At 24.5% G+C, this 16,557-nt stretch overlaps 7 protein-coding genes across 7 annotated transcripts; 4 read left to right on the plus strand and 3 right to left on the minus strand.

Annotated features, from left to right (window-relative positions):
• Positions 1-1,002: 1,002 nt before the first annotated feature.
• Positions 1,003-2,102, plus strand: SRAE_2000247900 (UDP-glucuronic acid decarboxylase 1; the record flags this gene model as incomplete). The annotated part of the gene is made up of 2 exons (XM_024653552.1): positions 1,003-1,117; positions 1,174-2,102. The coding sequence occupies 2 exons, from the start codon at positions 1,003-1,005 to the stop codon at positions 2,100-2,102; spliced, it is 1,044 nt and encodes a 347-aa protein (XP_024507017.1).
• Positions 2,103-2,496: 394 nt separating this feature from the next.
• SRAE_2000248000 (Long-chain-fatty-acid--CoA ligase 6) lies at positions 2,497-4,822 on the minus strand (the record flags this gene model as incomplete). Its single annotated transcript, XM_024653553.1, has 4 exons — positions 2,497-3,225; positions 3,280-4,090; positions 4,142-4,434; positions 4,484-4,822. 4 exons carry the CDS (start codon positions 4,820-4,822, stop codon positions 2,497-2,499), a joined length of 2,172 nt encoding a protein of 723 aa, XP_024507018.1.
• A 1,963-nt stretch (positions 4,823-6,785) lies between these two features.
• Positions 6,786-7,817, plus strand: SRAE_2000248100 (D-3-phosphoglycerate dehydrogenase; the record flags this gene model as incomplete). Its single annotated transcript, XM_024653554.1, has 2 exons — positions 6,786-6,953; positions 7,008-7,817. 2 exons carry the CDS (start codon positions 6,786-6,788, stop codon positions 7,815-7,817), a joined length of 978 nt encoding a protein of 325 aa, XP_024507019.1.
• Positions 7,818-8,136: 319 nt separating this feature from the next.
• SRAE_2000248200 (Neuropathy target esterase sws) lies at positions 8,137-11,935 on the minus strand (the record flags this gene model as incomplete). Its single annotated transcript, XM_024653555.1, has 3 exons — positions 8,137-11,184; positions 11,258-11,848; positions 11,900-11,935. 3 exons carry the CDS (start codon positions 11,933-11,935, stop codon positions 8,137-8,139), a joined length of 3,675 nt encoding a protein of 1,224 aa, XP_024507020.1.
• Positions 11,936-12,625: 690 nt separating this feature from the next.
• Positions 12,626-13,854, plus strand: SRAE_2000248300 (Replication factor C subunit 5; the record flags this gene model as incomplete). Its single annotated transcript, XM_024653556.1, has 5 exons — positions 12,626-12,734; positions 12,809-12,948; positions 12,992-13,257; positions 13,309-13,589; positions 13,628-13,854. The coding sequence occupies 5 exons, from the start codon at positions 12,626-12,628 to the stop codon at positions 13,852-13,854; spliced, it is 1,023 nt and encodes a 340-aa protein (XP_024507021.1).
• A 57-nt stretch (positions 13,855-13,911) lies between these two features.
• On the minus strand, positions 13,912-14,935 carry SRAE_2000248400 (Quinone oxidoreductase; the record flags this gene model as incomplete). The annotated part of the gene is made up of 2 exons (XM_024653557.1): positions 13,912-14,661; positions 14,708-14,935. The coding sequence occupies 2 exons, from the start codon at positions 14,933-14,935 to the stop codon at positions 13,912-13,914; spliced, it is 978 nt and encodes a 325-aa protein (XP_024507022.1).
• Positions 14,936-15,565: 630 nt separating this feature from the next.
• On the plus strand, positions 15,566-16,081 carry SRAE_2000248500 (MIP16420p; the record flags this gene model as incomplete). Its single annotated transcript, XM_024653558.1, has 3 exons — positions 15,566-15,575; positions 15,618-15,889; positions 15,938-16,081. The coding sequence occupies 3 exons, from the start codon at positions 15,566-15,568 to the stop codon at positions 16,079-16,081; spliced, it is 426 nt and encodes a 141-aa protein (XP_024507023.1).
• Positions 16,082-16,557: the final 476 nt, after the last annotated feature.

Here is a 16,557-nt window from a genome sequence, read left to right on the forward strand (position 1 = left end):
GTTTCTACTTTACCATACTGTATATATGATTATCATAATATTTTATAAGTTATCTTAAATTTTTATATATACATTTAAATGTTAAAGAAAGAAAAATATTAACATTTTTAAAATAATTATAATACATTTATCTAAAAGTAGAATGTTACTGATCATGGTATATGTATATCAAACTAATTATTTTACTTTTCATCATTCATCAAATATTTTAAAAAGTCTCCAATTAAAAAACAAAAAAAAATGATAATAGATGATATTGTTTATAAATTGCTCGTTTTCATTATAAATTAATAGTTTATTTTGTATAAAATTATTATTTTTCAGTATCTAAAATACTTTAATATATACAAAATTTATTTTTAAATTTTTAATTTATATACAGTACTTAAATACATTAAAAGTATATTTATGTAGTACATTTTAAATATAAAAAAAACTTTGTAACACTTAAAGATTAACATTAAGAATATTTATGTTTTTTTTTTAATATAAATAATAATGAAATTGTATAAATTTTAATTTAGTTTATTATATTTCCAATATAGTTCTTATTTATATAAAAAGTATCATTTATAAAATTTATAATAATATATTTATTATAAATTATTACATTTGTTGTAACAAATAACCTATTGGTCTATATATATAAAAGTTATTCTGAGATACATTCTAATGAATATATATATAATATATAGATTCAATAGTGATTATAATATAAAAATTCATTTATTTCAAATTAAATATTTGAAATATTTTATATACGTGTCTATATTATTATCAAGCCTATTTTATAAGTGTTGACACGTATTTTAACATTAAACAACTATTTTATATCTAAAAATTTTTTCTTCTCTATTCGTATTTATTAAATTAATATTTTATTAAATATATATATATATGATTTTAATAAGATATTTTTAACATGTTCATATTTAATAGTAACAAAAAAATGTATATTTACAGATTTTATTAAATAAATAACAAAAAAATTATTTTTATAAAATGAAGATTCTAGTTACAGGAGCAGCCGGTTTCATAGCATCACATACAGTTTTAGAATTATTAGAAGCTAATTATGATGTTCTTTGTATAGATAATTTTTCTAATTCAATTGAAGGTAATTTAAATTTAAAAAAAAAAGTTTCAATTTTTTTTTATTATAATTATTTTAAGATGAGAATGGTGAGGCTATCTCATTGAAACGCGTATCACAATTGACTGGAAAAAAGATCGATTTTATTAAATGTGATTGTACTGATATTGATGCACTTGAAAAAGTTTTTAAGGAAAATAAATTTGATGGAGTTGTTCATTTGGCAGCTTTAAAAGCTGTTACTGAATCAGTTCAGTTTCCATTAATGTATTATGAAAATAATCTTATTTCTTCACTTAATCTTTTAAAGTTATGTACTAAATATAATATTAAAAATTTTGTTTTTTCAAGTTCAGCAACTGTCTATGGACCACCAGAGGAATTACCTTTAACTGAAAATAGTCGAGTTGGATGTGGATTGACAAATCCATATGGTCAGACTAAATATATGATTGAACAGGTTTTAAGAGATATAGCAATTTCTGATAAAGAATGGAATATTATTTTACTTCGATATTTTAATCCTGTTGGAGCACATCAATCTGGTTTAATTGGTGAAGATCCAAAAGGAATTCCTAATAATTTGATGCCTTATATTGCTCAAGTTGCTGTTGGAAAATTACCATATCTTAATGTATATGGTACAGAATTTGATACAATTGACGGTACCGGTGTAAGAGATTACATACATATAGTAGACTTAGCCAAAGGTCATGTTGCAGCATTTGATAGAATTAAAAAAATGAAAACTATTGGTTTAGAAACATATAACCTTGGAACTGGAACTGGATATTCTGTTCTTCAAATGGTAGCTGGTATGGAAAAGGCATGTGGACATAAAATTGAAATTAAAAAATCAGTACCTCGTCCTGGTGATGTTGCTTCAGTTTATTGTGATCCTACTCTTGCAGGAGAGAAATTAGGTTGGAAAGCAAACTTTGGAATAAATGAGATGTGTAGAGATATGTGGAATTGGCAATCAAAAAATCCTAATGGATACTTATCTTAAGAAAAAGTTACCATATTTTTTTTATAATGGACCTTATTTTTATTTTTAATATTAATTTTCAATAATTTTCTTTTTAAAGATTTTGTGAAACTATTATTAAACAACTAACTTTGTTCTTATATTCACTTTTGAATATCATAATATTTGATTTAACTATAAATAATTTAACTTTTTATACTATTTTAATTGCCTTAATTAATCATTATAAATTAATGTCATGATAAATAAATTGCATACATTTTTTTTCTTTAAAATTTTTGTTACTTGTTATTAATTATATCTTATATAAAATAAATCAAATAATATTTATAATAACAAAATCTAATAAAAATGAAAAAAAATATATTGATTAAATATAGATAAAATGTACACCCTGGTATATTTTTTTTATGTATTATTTTTTAGCTAAAGTAGCATTAGTACTTTTATATAATTCTTTAATAATTTCATTATAATATGACCTTAATTGGGGTCGTTTTGATTTAAGAGTTGGTGTTAAAAGTCCATTTTCAACAGTAAAAGGATTTAAGTCAATGTGAATTGCTTTCACTTGTTCAATACTATTAAGTTTCATTTCTTTACCAATTGTCTGTAATTCTGATAATACATGTGATATTGTTTGTGGATCATTACATATATCTTCAGATGAGGCAGGTGATTTTACATGTCCATGATACCATTTTTTTATACTTTCCATATCAGGAACAATAATAGCTATAAGATATGTTTCAAGAGAGTCTCCTTCCACAAATACCTGTTGAACAGAATCACAACGAACATAAATATTTTCAATTTTTTCTGGTGCAACATACTCTCCTTGAGCCAATTTTAATATATGCTTTTTACGATCAATAATTTTTAATGTACCATCAGGCAAAACTCTACCAATATCTCCAGTTTGAAGGAATCCCTCTTCATTAAATAATTCTGCTGTTTTTTCTGGATTTTTATAATATCCTTTTGTTACATTTGGACCTTTAATTAAAACTTCACCACATCTATCTTTGGCAAAATAATTCAATTCTGGAACATCTCCTAATTTTATAATATTACATGCAGCAGGACTTCCAGTATGTCCACCAGTATAATCACCTGGAAATGTTAAAGTACATAATGCAGTACACTATAAAAAATAATATAATTAATATTAAGAAAAAAAGATAAATAATAATATTACCTCTGTTTGTCCATATCCTTCTAAAATTGTAGCACCTAATGCTACTCTACAAGTTTCAAGAACCTCTGCTGAAATAGGAGCTGATCCAGTAATCATATATTGTACTCTTCCACCAATATTTTCTTGAATTTTTTTAAAAATTAATTTATCCCATATTGTTTCTCTATTAATAGTATATCTTTTTAATTGTGCTATTTTTCTATTATATGCTAAATTAAATATAGCTCTTTTAATAAATCCTGAATTATGAACATTTTTTTGTATAAGATCATAAAATCTATTTAATAATCTTGGTACAGCAGGAAAAATTGTGGGTTTAAGAGCTTTCATATCATACGTCAACTCTTGAATTTTTCCTCTAAAATAACCTATTTGAAATCCTAAAGTTAAACATGACCAATGATTTACTTGTTCAAACATATGTGAAAGTGGAAGAAAAGATATTATTGTATGTTCTTCATTGGCAAATTCTGGAGAAAATCTATCCATAATTCTAAGGAAACCTGACATATTAGCAACAAGATTTTTATGTGTTAAAATTACACCTTTAGGTGTTCCAGTTGTACCAGATGTATAACAAATAATATAAGTATCATCTTTTTTTGGAAGATTAACTTTATTTGTACATTCAGAACCAAGACTTTCTAACTTTTGCCATGGTAAAATTTCAACTCCAACATTTTTTCCTTTTTGGAAAAGATTATCATCAATTTCATATTCTTGAATGACAATAATATTTTTTAATGATGGTAAATTTTCTTTATTTTCAAGTAAATTATTTACTTTTTCAAGATTATCAACAACAATTACACTAAAAAATTTTTTAATTAATATAAATTTTTTTTTTATAATAATAACATACCTAATTTCTGTTTGTTGGACAATAAAACTTGCTGCATCTGCTCCAAGTGTGTCATAAAGTGGAACAACTACAATTGATTGTTTGGCACAACCAAGTGCTGTAATTATCCATTCTGGGCAATTAATAGCATAAATTCCGATATGTGAATCATTTGATGGAACAATACCTAACTTTTGTACAATAGCATTTCCAATATTTTGAGCCATATCTTCAACCTCACCATATGTATACCATTTATATGGTCCAGTTTTTGTTTCATGATATCCTAAACATTTATTATTTCTACCTCTTTTCTATACAAAAAAAATAAATAAATTGGAAAAATTTATAAAATAAACCTACAGCTAAACCATGTTCAAATGCTTCACATAATGTTGTAACAGATGGAATTGATGTTTCAATATATAAATCTTCATCTTTTTCTAATAAAGAACTTTTAAAAACTCCTATTTGCCCTGGAACTTCAACACTTTGATGATCTCTAGAAACTCCTTTTGGTGGTAAAATTTTTTTTTCACTCATTCTTTTAATAAAATATATAAATGCAGCAATTGATGTACTGAGTAATGTTCCTCTTATAAAAGAATATGACCAAACAGGATTCAATAAATTCAAATCAAATAATTTATTAATTATCTCTGAAGGCAGGACTGTTGATAATAATTCTCTAGTGTTTGTCATAATTCTATCTAATTAATCTATAATTCAAGTATACAATTATAATTAAAAAAAAAATAGATAAGAAGTTAAATGATAAGGCATTATATATGAAAATGTAAGTACACTAATAAATTCATATTATAAATGAACTTAAAAAAAATATTTTTTGAAAACTTTAAATTTAATAGTAAATGGTTAGAGAATAATAAAATGATAAGAAAATAAGTAACATTGTTAAATAAGGTGATTACATAAAAAAAATTTACAATTAAATAAATAATTAACCATGTAATAATATAAATGATACTATCTTTTAACTATTATTATTATAATATCTTGTATTATAATTAGCTCTTATTGATAAGAATAAACGTTAAAAATGTTAAGATCATGCCATCAAGATAACTCAATAAAATGTATTGCACAATTATGTATATATACATAACTATGATAGATGATTTTCAAATTAAAATATATTATATGATCACTATATATATAAACTTCCTAAACTTATAAATTAAATATATTAAACTTTCAAATTAAGTATAACTTTTAATTAAATATACTACAAAGTATAGGACAAAAATAATTTATAATATATTTAAAATAATGTCTTAAGTAATTTAAATTATAAAACGCATAACTATAAAAGTAGAAATGACTATTATAAATAAATTAATAAAAAATTTTTTTTTCAAAGACAAAATAATTATCTTTCGTTTATGTAAAATAAAATAACTAAGATAACAAGTAATTTATTTAATTAATATCTTTCTTTCAATGATAGTATTGTATATTTTAACATGTTAAAAAATTTTTTTTTTCTTACTCTAAAAACAAAAACTTTATATAATAGCTTATGGAAAAAAAAATACATTTATAAAAAAAAAATAAATCATTTTTTTTTTAATTACAATATTTAGATAGCTAAAAAAAATGTGACTATTTGGTCAAAATATCGTAATAAAATTTATGTTATAATATTTCTATTTTATGTTGTAAATTTATTTTACGCAAATATTTTATCTTAATATAAATAATAATAATAAACTCTTCTGATAATATTAAATAAATGTAAACCTGATTATTTGATTTAAAATTGTCAAATTCATTAGAATCATACATATTTTTTTTAAATATATAATTTAAAAACTTTCTAAAATTTTATAATTATAATATTTAAATTTGTTTATTTTAATAAAAATAATAACTATTTGAAATTTAATATTATTTATTTATTTTTAGAATAGTTTATAATAATTTTAAAAATAAAGATCATATTAATAAAATATAAATGACCAATTCACGTGAATTTTTACATAGACTAAAGAATGTCTATATAATTAATTAAAATTGTAAAGTGTAAATTGTTGTGATTAAATTATAAAAATCATTGCAATTTAAATCTTTTAGCAAATCAAATGAAATAGCCCAAATTATTAATTTTCTTTGATATCTAATTAAATATAATAAAAAATGTTGGATAAAGTATTTAGAGACAATGACAAATTTATGACAAATAACTATTTTATGGTGTGATTTTAGAAAGTAACTTTTTTTTTATTACATTTTTATATCTTATCAGTTTATGAAAAAAAGATTAGGAAATTTAAGTAACTTAAATTTTTTCATACTTTCATAATATGATATATATCATTGACCATAAGGTTTTTTTTTCATTTCTTTATATAACAAAGATAATTTTTTGTAGCTTGTAGCCATCATTAGTGTTTTATCTATTAACCTTATCTTATATCATGTCAATGAAATGCCATCATTATTAAGATATTGTATAGAAAGTTTAAAGCCTAAAGTATAAATTATTTAATTGTTTTACAGCATTAAAAAAAAAACTTTTTATATTATTATAAATCATTCATATAGCTTAAACTTTATTAAATCGTTTATTACATACTCTATAAATATTATATAAAAGTTAAATATATTTCATTTATATTTTTAGATTACTTATATATTATATAAAATGGCTATGATTAGTAATGTTTTTATTGCTGATGAAATTGAAAAAGAATGTATAGATACACTTTTACAACATGGAATTTCTGTTACTGTTAGAAAAAATGAAACAAAAGATCAGTTACTTAAAATACTTCCTCTTTATGATGCTGTAATTGTTAGATCTGCAACAAAGGTTCATAATAATCATAAAATTATTGATATATATATATATATATTTGTTTTTTAGATTACTAGTGATTTAATTGAAGCAGGAGTAGAAGGACGATTAAAAGTTATAGGACGTGCTGGTACTGGTGTTGATAATATTGATATTAAGGCAGCAACAAAAAATGGTGTCCTGGTAATGAATACACCCTCTGGAAATAGTCAATCTGCAGCTGAGTTAACCTGTACACTTATTCTTTCACTTGCAAGAAGAGTTCCCCAAGCTGATGCCTCAATGAAAGCAAGAGTATGGGCAAGAAAAAATTTTATGGGTGAAGAGGTTGGTGGTAAAATTCTTGGAATTATAGGATTAGGAAGAATTGGTCAAATGGTTGCATCACGTATGCAAGCATTTGGTATGAAAGTTGTTGGATATGATCCTTTTATTTCTAAAGAAATTGCCAATCAAAAAGGAATTGAATTATTATCATTAGATGAAATTTATCCTATTTCTGATTATATTACAGTTCATGTTCCATTAACAAAAGAGACAGAAAATTTGATAAACAAAGAAACATTATCCAGATGTAAAAAAGGAGTAAAAATAATAAATGTTGCAAGAGGAGGAATTGTTAATGAAGAAGATCTTGTTTCAGCAATTAATAATGGTCATGTTTCAGGTGCAGCTTTTGATGTATATTCTGAAGAACCACCAAAATATTATGATCTTATTGAGAATAATAAAATTATTTCAACTCCACATCTTGGTGCCTCTACAATTGAAGCACAAAATCGTGTAGCTGTTGAAATTGCTCAAAATATTATTTCATTAAACGAAGGAAAAGAAAATTGTGGTGCATTAAATGCCAATGAAGTTTTATCTAGAAGATAATTTTTATTTTTTTAAAATTCTCCTGTTTTCTTAAAACTGTTTTTGTGTTTGCTTTACTTCATTAAATAAAGTCTTTCTTTTTTTTTTTAATCCGTCAACATAACTTTTTTTTTTTAAGAATTGAAAGAAATTTACTTATTAGGATAAATAACAAATTATAATTATCTACCATATAATGATTAGGAATAAAAACTTTGATATTATTTTACATACTATAATATGCCTATAAATTGAATATTTCAAGAGATCATATGTGAAGCTCCTTGTATAAATGTGAATTTCTAAATAATGCTATTTTCTAGTATATGTTAAATGTAAATTATTCAATTGATGGTTTTGGAGTAACAGCTCTTGAATTTTGTTCTGTTCTTACTTCTGGAGTACTCTCTTTATCTTCATCAGAAGACTCTTCACAAATATCTAAAGATGTGAAATCAGAAATTGAATTATTTGTTCTCATTGATGGAATTTTAGATATTCTTGCAGCAAGGTCAGTAAATGATGATGCTCGAGTTAAATGAGAATAATTTAACTCATTACCAGATACTTTACCTTTCCTTAAGCGACCTTTAACTGGATCAAGAATAGCTTGTATTGTTTCATTATTATTAACAAGATGTTCAATCTTTTTTTTTCCGTATTCATAACCCAAATTTTTAACTTCATCAAAACGATGAAAATCTAGTGTTTTTATTTCTTCTATAGGAGGCCTTAAATAACAACAATATGGAGCTTTTTTTACCATTTCAAGTTGACGTGTACATGATACATATGCTAATCGACTTTGAATTTCTTCCATATTTAATACAACAGGAGGTTCACAAAATGGATTTAATTTTTTAAATAAAACCCAAAATCCATTTAAAGTATCACCATAATTATAAAGATTTCTTTCTTCTCTAGAACCAACATCTACAGCTATGACAAATTTAGCCCCTAAACAACGCATAACATCAGCTGGTAAATTATTAACATATCCACCATCTAACAATAAATGTCCATCAATTGGATCACATAATGGTGGTAAATATCCAGCTAATGACATTGATGATCGAACATATGAATATATTGAACCAGAACGATGAACTCTCATTTCAGAAGCTGTTATGTCAGTACTAATACAAAAATATGGAATCCAACAATCTTCAATATAACTTTCTTTAAAAACATCTCTAATCGATTTATTAAAACCGGCACCAGAAAACATAGCTGAATATGCATAAGTTAAATCAAATATTTTATTCCATATTGAAGACATTACATGAAACCATCTACTTGATCTTTCAATAATTGTTTCACTACTAGGATCTTGGGCATATAAAGCTCCAATAAATGAACCAATAGATGTTCCACCAATAATATCAATAGGTACTTCAAATTCTTTCATTGCTTTCAATACTCCTATATGTGATGACCCACGTGCTCCACCTCCACCCAATACTAAACCAATTGCATTTCCAGTTAATATTCTTGCTAATCTACTAAAATCACTATGAACATTAAGTTTCTCAAAATAAACATTTTTTTCATAATAATCTAAAATTTCTTTTTCAGTATCACTATCATTTAAATCCCACTGTAACATTCTCTTATTCATTCTAACATGATGATGACCAGAAAAATAACTTCCTTTTAACCAATTATATGTACCCTTAGGACTACTAACATCTTCTCCCCATAATAAAACTAATTCTTTACATGTTCTAATACCATCTTGATTCATCATCATATGCTCATCAACAAAACTTTTTTCTAATGGTTTATTAGCACCATTAGCAACAACTAAAATAGCATCTGCCTGTCTTAAACATCTCCTTGTCCACATAGTTGTTTCATAATCACACTCATATATAATTAATGGATATATATCTTCCTGAGCATTTAACCAATGCATAAGTCGAAAGTCAGCTTGTTTTTCAAGAACAGAATTACCTAATTGTTCTTTAATTTTCGATGACGAAAGACGTAAGACATGTTTTGAAAAATTTAGAGCATGATATAATTCACATGTAAATGCTGTATGAGGAACATCTTTAGAAGCTGGTAGTATTGCAACAGTATGAAGATTATTAATGTGTGAAATGGCATCTTGAGATATTCCATCAATTGACAATGGTGGTCCATTTAATAAAGTATTTTGACTATTTGAAGAATCAAAATAATTTCCAAGTAATTTTATAAGCCTAAATCCAACTTGTGGAAATTGTAATTTTATATAATTCAATAAATTATTTGACACCTCAGATATTTGTGAATATCGAATTGCAAGGACAGTTGATTGACGAGGTCTTTTTTGAACCAATTCTACCATACCAATGGCAGACCCTTTTCCAAATTCTTCTAAAACTGATTTTTTATCAACAGATCTTAAACGACCTGTTAATACAACATACAAACTATCAGCCTTATCACCATGCCTAAATAAAGCCTGTCCAGAATCTAGTAAATTCCATTCTAAAGCAAAATCAACAGCTCTAATAAAAGGTGACAATCTTCTTACTATAGAATATGCTACATGTAAAGCAATTTCTGGACATTCATTTAATAATTCATTAAATTCATTTTTTCCTATTGTTGCTAGTACACAATTTGACACAGCTTTAACTTTATAAAATGAAGGTTCATTTGACAATAACTGTAATCCACCAACAATTTCTTTTTGTAAAATTAAATGATAACCTTTTTCAGTTATTTGATCACTATCAAACATACTATCAATATCATCATCTAAAATTGTTTCTTCCTCTTTTACCTCTTGTAATAATCTTAATGCTCCTGATACAACAAGAATCAATTTTACATTATCATTTGAACCTTGTTCAATAACAGTTTGATTTTCTGAAGCAACTAACATATCAACACGATCTTGTAATAATAAATTAGCTTTTTCTACAGGTATACCTAATGTTTCTCCAAAATATTTTATGGCAATATCTAATTGATCATGTGCCTCATCATAACTAAACAACCGCCTCATTTTATTTCTAGTATTACTTTTTGTAACCCTAATAGAATTTCCAAATCTATGAAATTTTTTTTCTTTTTCAGTTAGATTTTCATCTATACTCCTACTTTTCATTAACTCTTCTGTTAACCCTAAATAATGATGTAATGTAGTCATAGTCACATGTAAAAGTCTCGTGACAATAATCTGAATAGGTCTTATCCAATCTTTTGGATTTTCATTAAATGATTCTTTAAAACGATTTAAATTATACTTTGCCACAATACAATCTTCAGCTGCTCTCACTGAAACAGTCTTAAATTTTGACTCTTTTCCCATTAAAACATCTACTAGTGATAAAAATGAAAAAAACATATGTCCTTTGTCAATTTTTTTTACTAAACATTCTTTACATTCATTAATCTAAAAAAAAATATATATTTATTTATATATATATTTTTTTATCTTAAATATATTTAGATAGATATAATCTTACTTTAATATATACATTTAAACATCCTTGTAGTACAACATATAAATGATCATCTTCATCTCCTGGTTTAACTATAATATCACCTTTTTTAGCTGTAAATTTACTTGATTGTAAAACATCTGATGCAAAATTAGTTGGTAATTCTAACATTCTTAATGAATGTATAAGATAAAAATTTTCTGGTTTCAAATGATTAGGAATTTCTTGGGCAGAACTAGGTTCAAAAAATTCTTTTGGTGGTTTTGGTAATGATTCTCTTGATATTTCTGTCATTTGCCTTCTAAATGTATTTTTTTTATCACAAATATAATTATGGGCAGCCTTAGCAATTAGGAATGATCGCCCTGATGTACTGGAATGCCTTCTTTTAACAAATGATTTAAAATCCATTCCGGTCTTTTTTATTTCTTCAATTGAATTATCATTATTTATTAGGTTATCACTTGGTATAGAAATATCATCAATTGGTGTTTCAGATGTTGATTCAATATTTTCATAAACTGACAATGAATCATTATTATAAAAAAATTGAATTAAATAATATATAGAAATAACAAATATTACCAAGACAATAATAGAAGTAAATGTGAAAAGCTAAAGTTAGACAAAATATTTTAAAGTTTTATTATATAAAAAAATACTTACTTCAGATAACAACTGCATTAAAATTCCCCAAACCATGATAGAATAGAGGAATAAACAAATAAATATAAAGACATTAAAAATGTCGATATTAAATAAAAAAAATAATTTTTCTAAAACATATTTTAAAATGCTTTCGGTTAACTAATATATTTTTTAAGACAAATTTTTATATAATTATAAAACATAACGATCAGGTGTTTGATTGTTAATCAACAATAATTATCTAGGAGAAATTTTTCTTGATGTTATAGAAATTATAATTTTTGTTTCTCACAAAATAAAATAAGAAATTGAAGAAAATTTAAAGAAAGAAACAAAAATATAATATGTTGCTATTTTAGAAGTACCCGCTAGTATATATAGACAATATATGTATGAAAAAGTAAAAAGTTAGCTTGTGATATATTTTTTATTATGTATAAAGTTATAGTGAAAATTCTATTCTTTATATCCTAATGGTATAACATGAAAATTTGATAATAAAAATAACTTCAAATTTAATCTTTTTTTTTTTCCTCAATGTATATAAATTTGAAAGAGTAACGTGTACTTTTGTATAAAAAATTAATTCTTGAAACGAGTATATTTTACCGGTGTGGACAATCGTTTAACGCGGATGAACACAAAGTTAATGCTAAATTAGATAGTATTTTTCATCTATTTTTTTTTTTTTTTATAATTCAATAAATTAAATTGGTATTTATTTATAAGAAAATATTCAAGATAATGACTAAGTTATTGGATATGGTAGAAAGTAAAAATTTACCGTGGGTAGAAAAATACAGACCCGATACACTTGATGATTTAGTTTCACACAAAGAAATAGTTAATACATGTAAGGAAAATATTGCATATCCATAAACAATAATATATCTATATGTACATATATATATGTACATTTTTTTTTAGTGACCAAATTGATAGATGATAAAAAACTTCCACATTTATTATTTTATGGGCCACCAGGAACTGGTAAAACATCTACAATTCTAGCTGCAGCTAAACGAATATATCCTTCACAAAAATATTTACAAACTATGGTATTAGAGGTAATAATTTATAGTATTATTAGATTATGTCAATTTTATTTAGTTAAATGCTTCTGATGATCGTGGTATTGGTGTTGTAAGAGATGAGATAATAAATTTTGCACAAACAAAAACATTACACTCAATTGAATCTAAAAAATCTGAACAATATTTTAAACTTGTAATATTAGATGAAGCTGATGCTATGACAAAAGAAGCTCAGGGTGCATTAAGAAGAGTTATAGAGAAATTTACTGACAATGTTAGATTTTGTATTATATGTAATTATCTATCTAAAATTATACCAGCTATACAATCTAGATGTACAAGGTAAAACAAAAAAAAAAGTTTTCTTTTTCTTTAATTGAGATATATATTAAGATTTCGTTTTACCCCTGTTGATCCATCATTAATTGGATGTAGACTTCGATTGATTGTAAAACAAGAGAAAGTTGATATTGATGATGATGGTGAGAAAGCCCTAATGAATTTATGTGGTGGAGATATGAGAAGAGTTCTTAATATTTTACAAAGTACTCATTTGGCATTTGGTAAAGTTACTGAAGATAATGTTTATAATTGTGTAGGACAACCAAATCCAAAACTTATTGAAAATATGTTGAAAATCTTAATGAATGATGATCTTAACAAAGGATTTAAAGGTATTATTTTTCTTATTTTTAATAATTTTTTTTTCTAGCAATTAATGAAATCCTTTTAAATCGAGGTTTTGCATTAACTGATCTTATTGGTGGAATGTTAGATCTTCTTTTAAGATTGGAATTAGCTCAAGATATTATTGCTCATCTCATTGAACAAATCGCCATTATCGATAAAAGATTAACACAAGGATCTGATGAAAAAGTGCAACTTGCAGCTTTGGTATCATTATTTTATGAAACAAGAGTAGAAAAGTTAAAGGTTTAATTAACTAAAAAATAATTACAAAAAAATTGTAAAGAAAAAAAAATTCCTCTTGATAAATTAAATAGAAACAGTTATTTTTCCAGTTCTTGTAACATTTGGATCCATAATCTCATCATGTAATTGACTTAAATCTTCTAATTTTCCAATTTTTTGTATTATGGGAAATATTTTTTTTTGGTTTAATAAAGTTGAAAGAGTTGAACCAATAACAGGAAATTCTTGTGGTGTTGTATGTGCTAAGCCTACCCCCGTAATCATACTTTCCTTTGCCATCAGTTTTCTAGCATCAATTTGTGCCATACCACGGTTTCCAATAATAACTATTTTTCCTTTTTTTCCAACTAAGTCCAGATCTTTGTCAAGATTAACATTGGCTAAGACTTCTAAGATTATGCTAAAACCTTGAGGATATGTTTCCTTGAGTTGATTTATGTATTCTGGTGTCCTGTGATTATAGACTTCGTCACAACCATGTTTTTTTATTAATTCCATTCCTTCAACACTTCCTGCTGTTCCTATTACCTTAGCTCCTACAGATTTGGCTAGTTGGATTGCAGCAGTTCCAACTCCTCCTGATGCACCATGTATTAATAAAGTATCTGACTCAGTTATATTTGCTTTCATGAATAAAGCTCTAAAAGCAGATGAATAAGCAATACCCAAAACAGCACCATATTCTAAAGGTGCTTCTTTTGGAAGTGGGAAGACATGTTTTGCAGCACAAAATTCAGCACAACTACCAGTTCTTGGACTTGAAAACCAAACACGATCCCCAATAGAGATTTGACCTTTAAATGCGGGTCCAATCTAAATTTTTTATAAATAAAATATAATATAGTAAAAAAAAAGTTACTTGTACAACAATTCCAGATCCTTCCCTGCCAGGAATATATGGTAGTTCTGGTAAAACAGGATATTTACCTTCTCTAATATATGTATCTACAGGATTTACTCCTGCAAATTTAACATTTATTAAGCATTCATGATCCAAAATAGTAGGCTTAACATAATCATTTAATATTTTTATATTTTTTGATGGACCAAAGGCATAAACAACGGCAGCCTTCATCTTTTGAATCATTTTAAATTCTTTTAAACGCAATCTTAAATGTATGTATTAAGATCAATTGGTATTTATAATCAATAATATATGTATTTATGTAAATAATTGTAAATTAAACATTTATAATATTTATAAATATACTATTTTATCATAATATATTTACAACTATCATTTGATGTCCTCTATGGTTCATGTTTGTGGAAAAGTATCTATGTATAAACTCTTCCAACGGGCTCGCGACTCTTTTTGATTGTTACATCAAAAAAAAATTATTATATTGTAGATAGATATTTATCGTAAGTGTTTCATTTATCACCTATAATGACATTTTTATACATTTTTATAACAATATCCAGCAAATTATCTATATAATAAATTAGTTTTTTTTATAATCGATTTCCTAAGATACAGTTAAAGTTTTAGTTACAAACGAATATATTAACTTATATTTGTATATTAATTCTATTTTTTTTTATAAATAATAATAATAATAACATATATCGCTATATTTTTTTAATTAAAATTGGTTTAATTATTTTATATTTATTATTATTTTTAAATTTTTATCGATAGTATTATTTAAATTGAAGTTTTTCATTTTTGTATTTAGATTTATTTGTTTTTTTACATACTTTTTCATTTAGAGTCATGGGTGAAGGTAGGTTTTTTTGATAAAAATTTTATATAATATATTTTTTAGTTACTGTTCCAAGAAATTTCAGACTACTTGAAGAGCTTGAAGATGGTCAAAAAGGCAAAGGCGATGGTAATATATCTTGGGGATTAGAGGATGATGAAGATATGACATTAACCAAATGGACCGGAATGGTAATTGGACCTAATAGAACTCCTTTTGAATCTCGTATGTACAGCTTACTTTTAGAATGTGGCCCTAAATATCCAGAAGAACCTCCAACTGTTCGTTTTATTACAAGAATCAATTGTAATGGAGTTAATCAATCTACCGGTGTTGTAAGTATTTTCAAATTTTTTATTTAATTTTTTTTTTAAAATTATAAGATTGATAAACGTTATCTTCAAACATTGAAACAATGGAAAAGTTCCTACTATATTAAAACAATTTTGGAAGATATAAGAAATCATATGATGACAAGTAAGGATAATATGAAGCTTTCACAACCACCAGAAGGAGTTACATTCTAATTTTTCCACAAAAAAAAAAAAGAAATTCATTATACTACTGTAAAATATTTTAAAAAATATTTATTTGTAACTTTTAGAAATTTTTTGCTTGTTTATCAATAAATTTGTTTAGACTTTTTACATTTAACTTTACATTCAAAAGTTTTTTATAAATAATTTGGATTCATTATTTATTATATTTCAAGAAGTTAAATTGTATTACACCAAAAATTAAAAAGAATTAATAAAGATTAAAATTTTTGTTGGATTAATTTTTCATTGTTTTTTTGGAATCAATTTGTGCATCTATAAGTAAGACACAATCTTAAAAAGTGCATTTTTTTAACTTTGAAAAATTGTAATTAACAATTTTACATATAAAATAATTTTTAATGTTGTACTTTAAAATTTTAATATAAAAAAATAAAATTTTATTTGAAATTGTATGTTATTATTATAAACTTTTAAATATTTATGAATTTAATAATTTCATGGTA

Source organism: Strongyloides ratti (genome assembly GCF_001040885.1).
Source record: "Strongyloides ratti genome assembly S_ratti_ED321, chromosome : 2".
Taxonomy (NCBI): domain Eukaryota; kingdom Metazoa; phylum Nematoda; class Chromadorea; order Rhabditida; family Strongyloididae; genus Strongyloides; species Strongyloides ratti.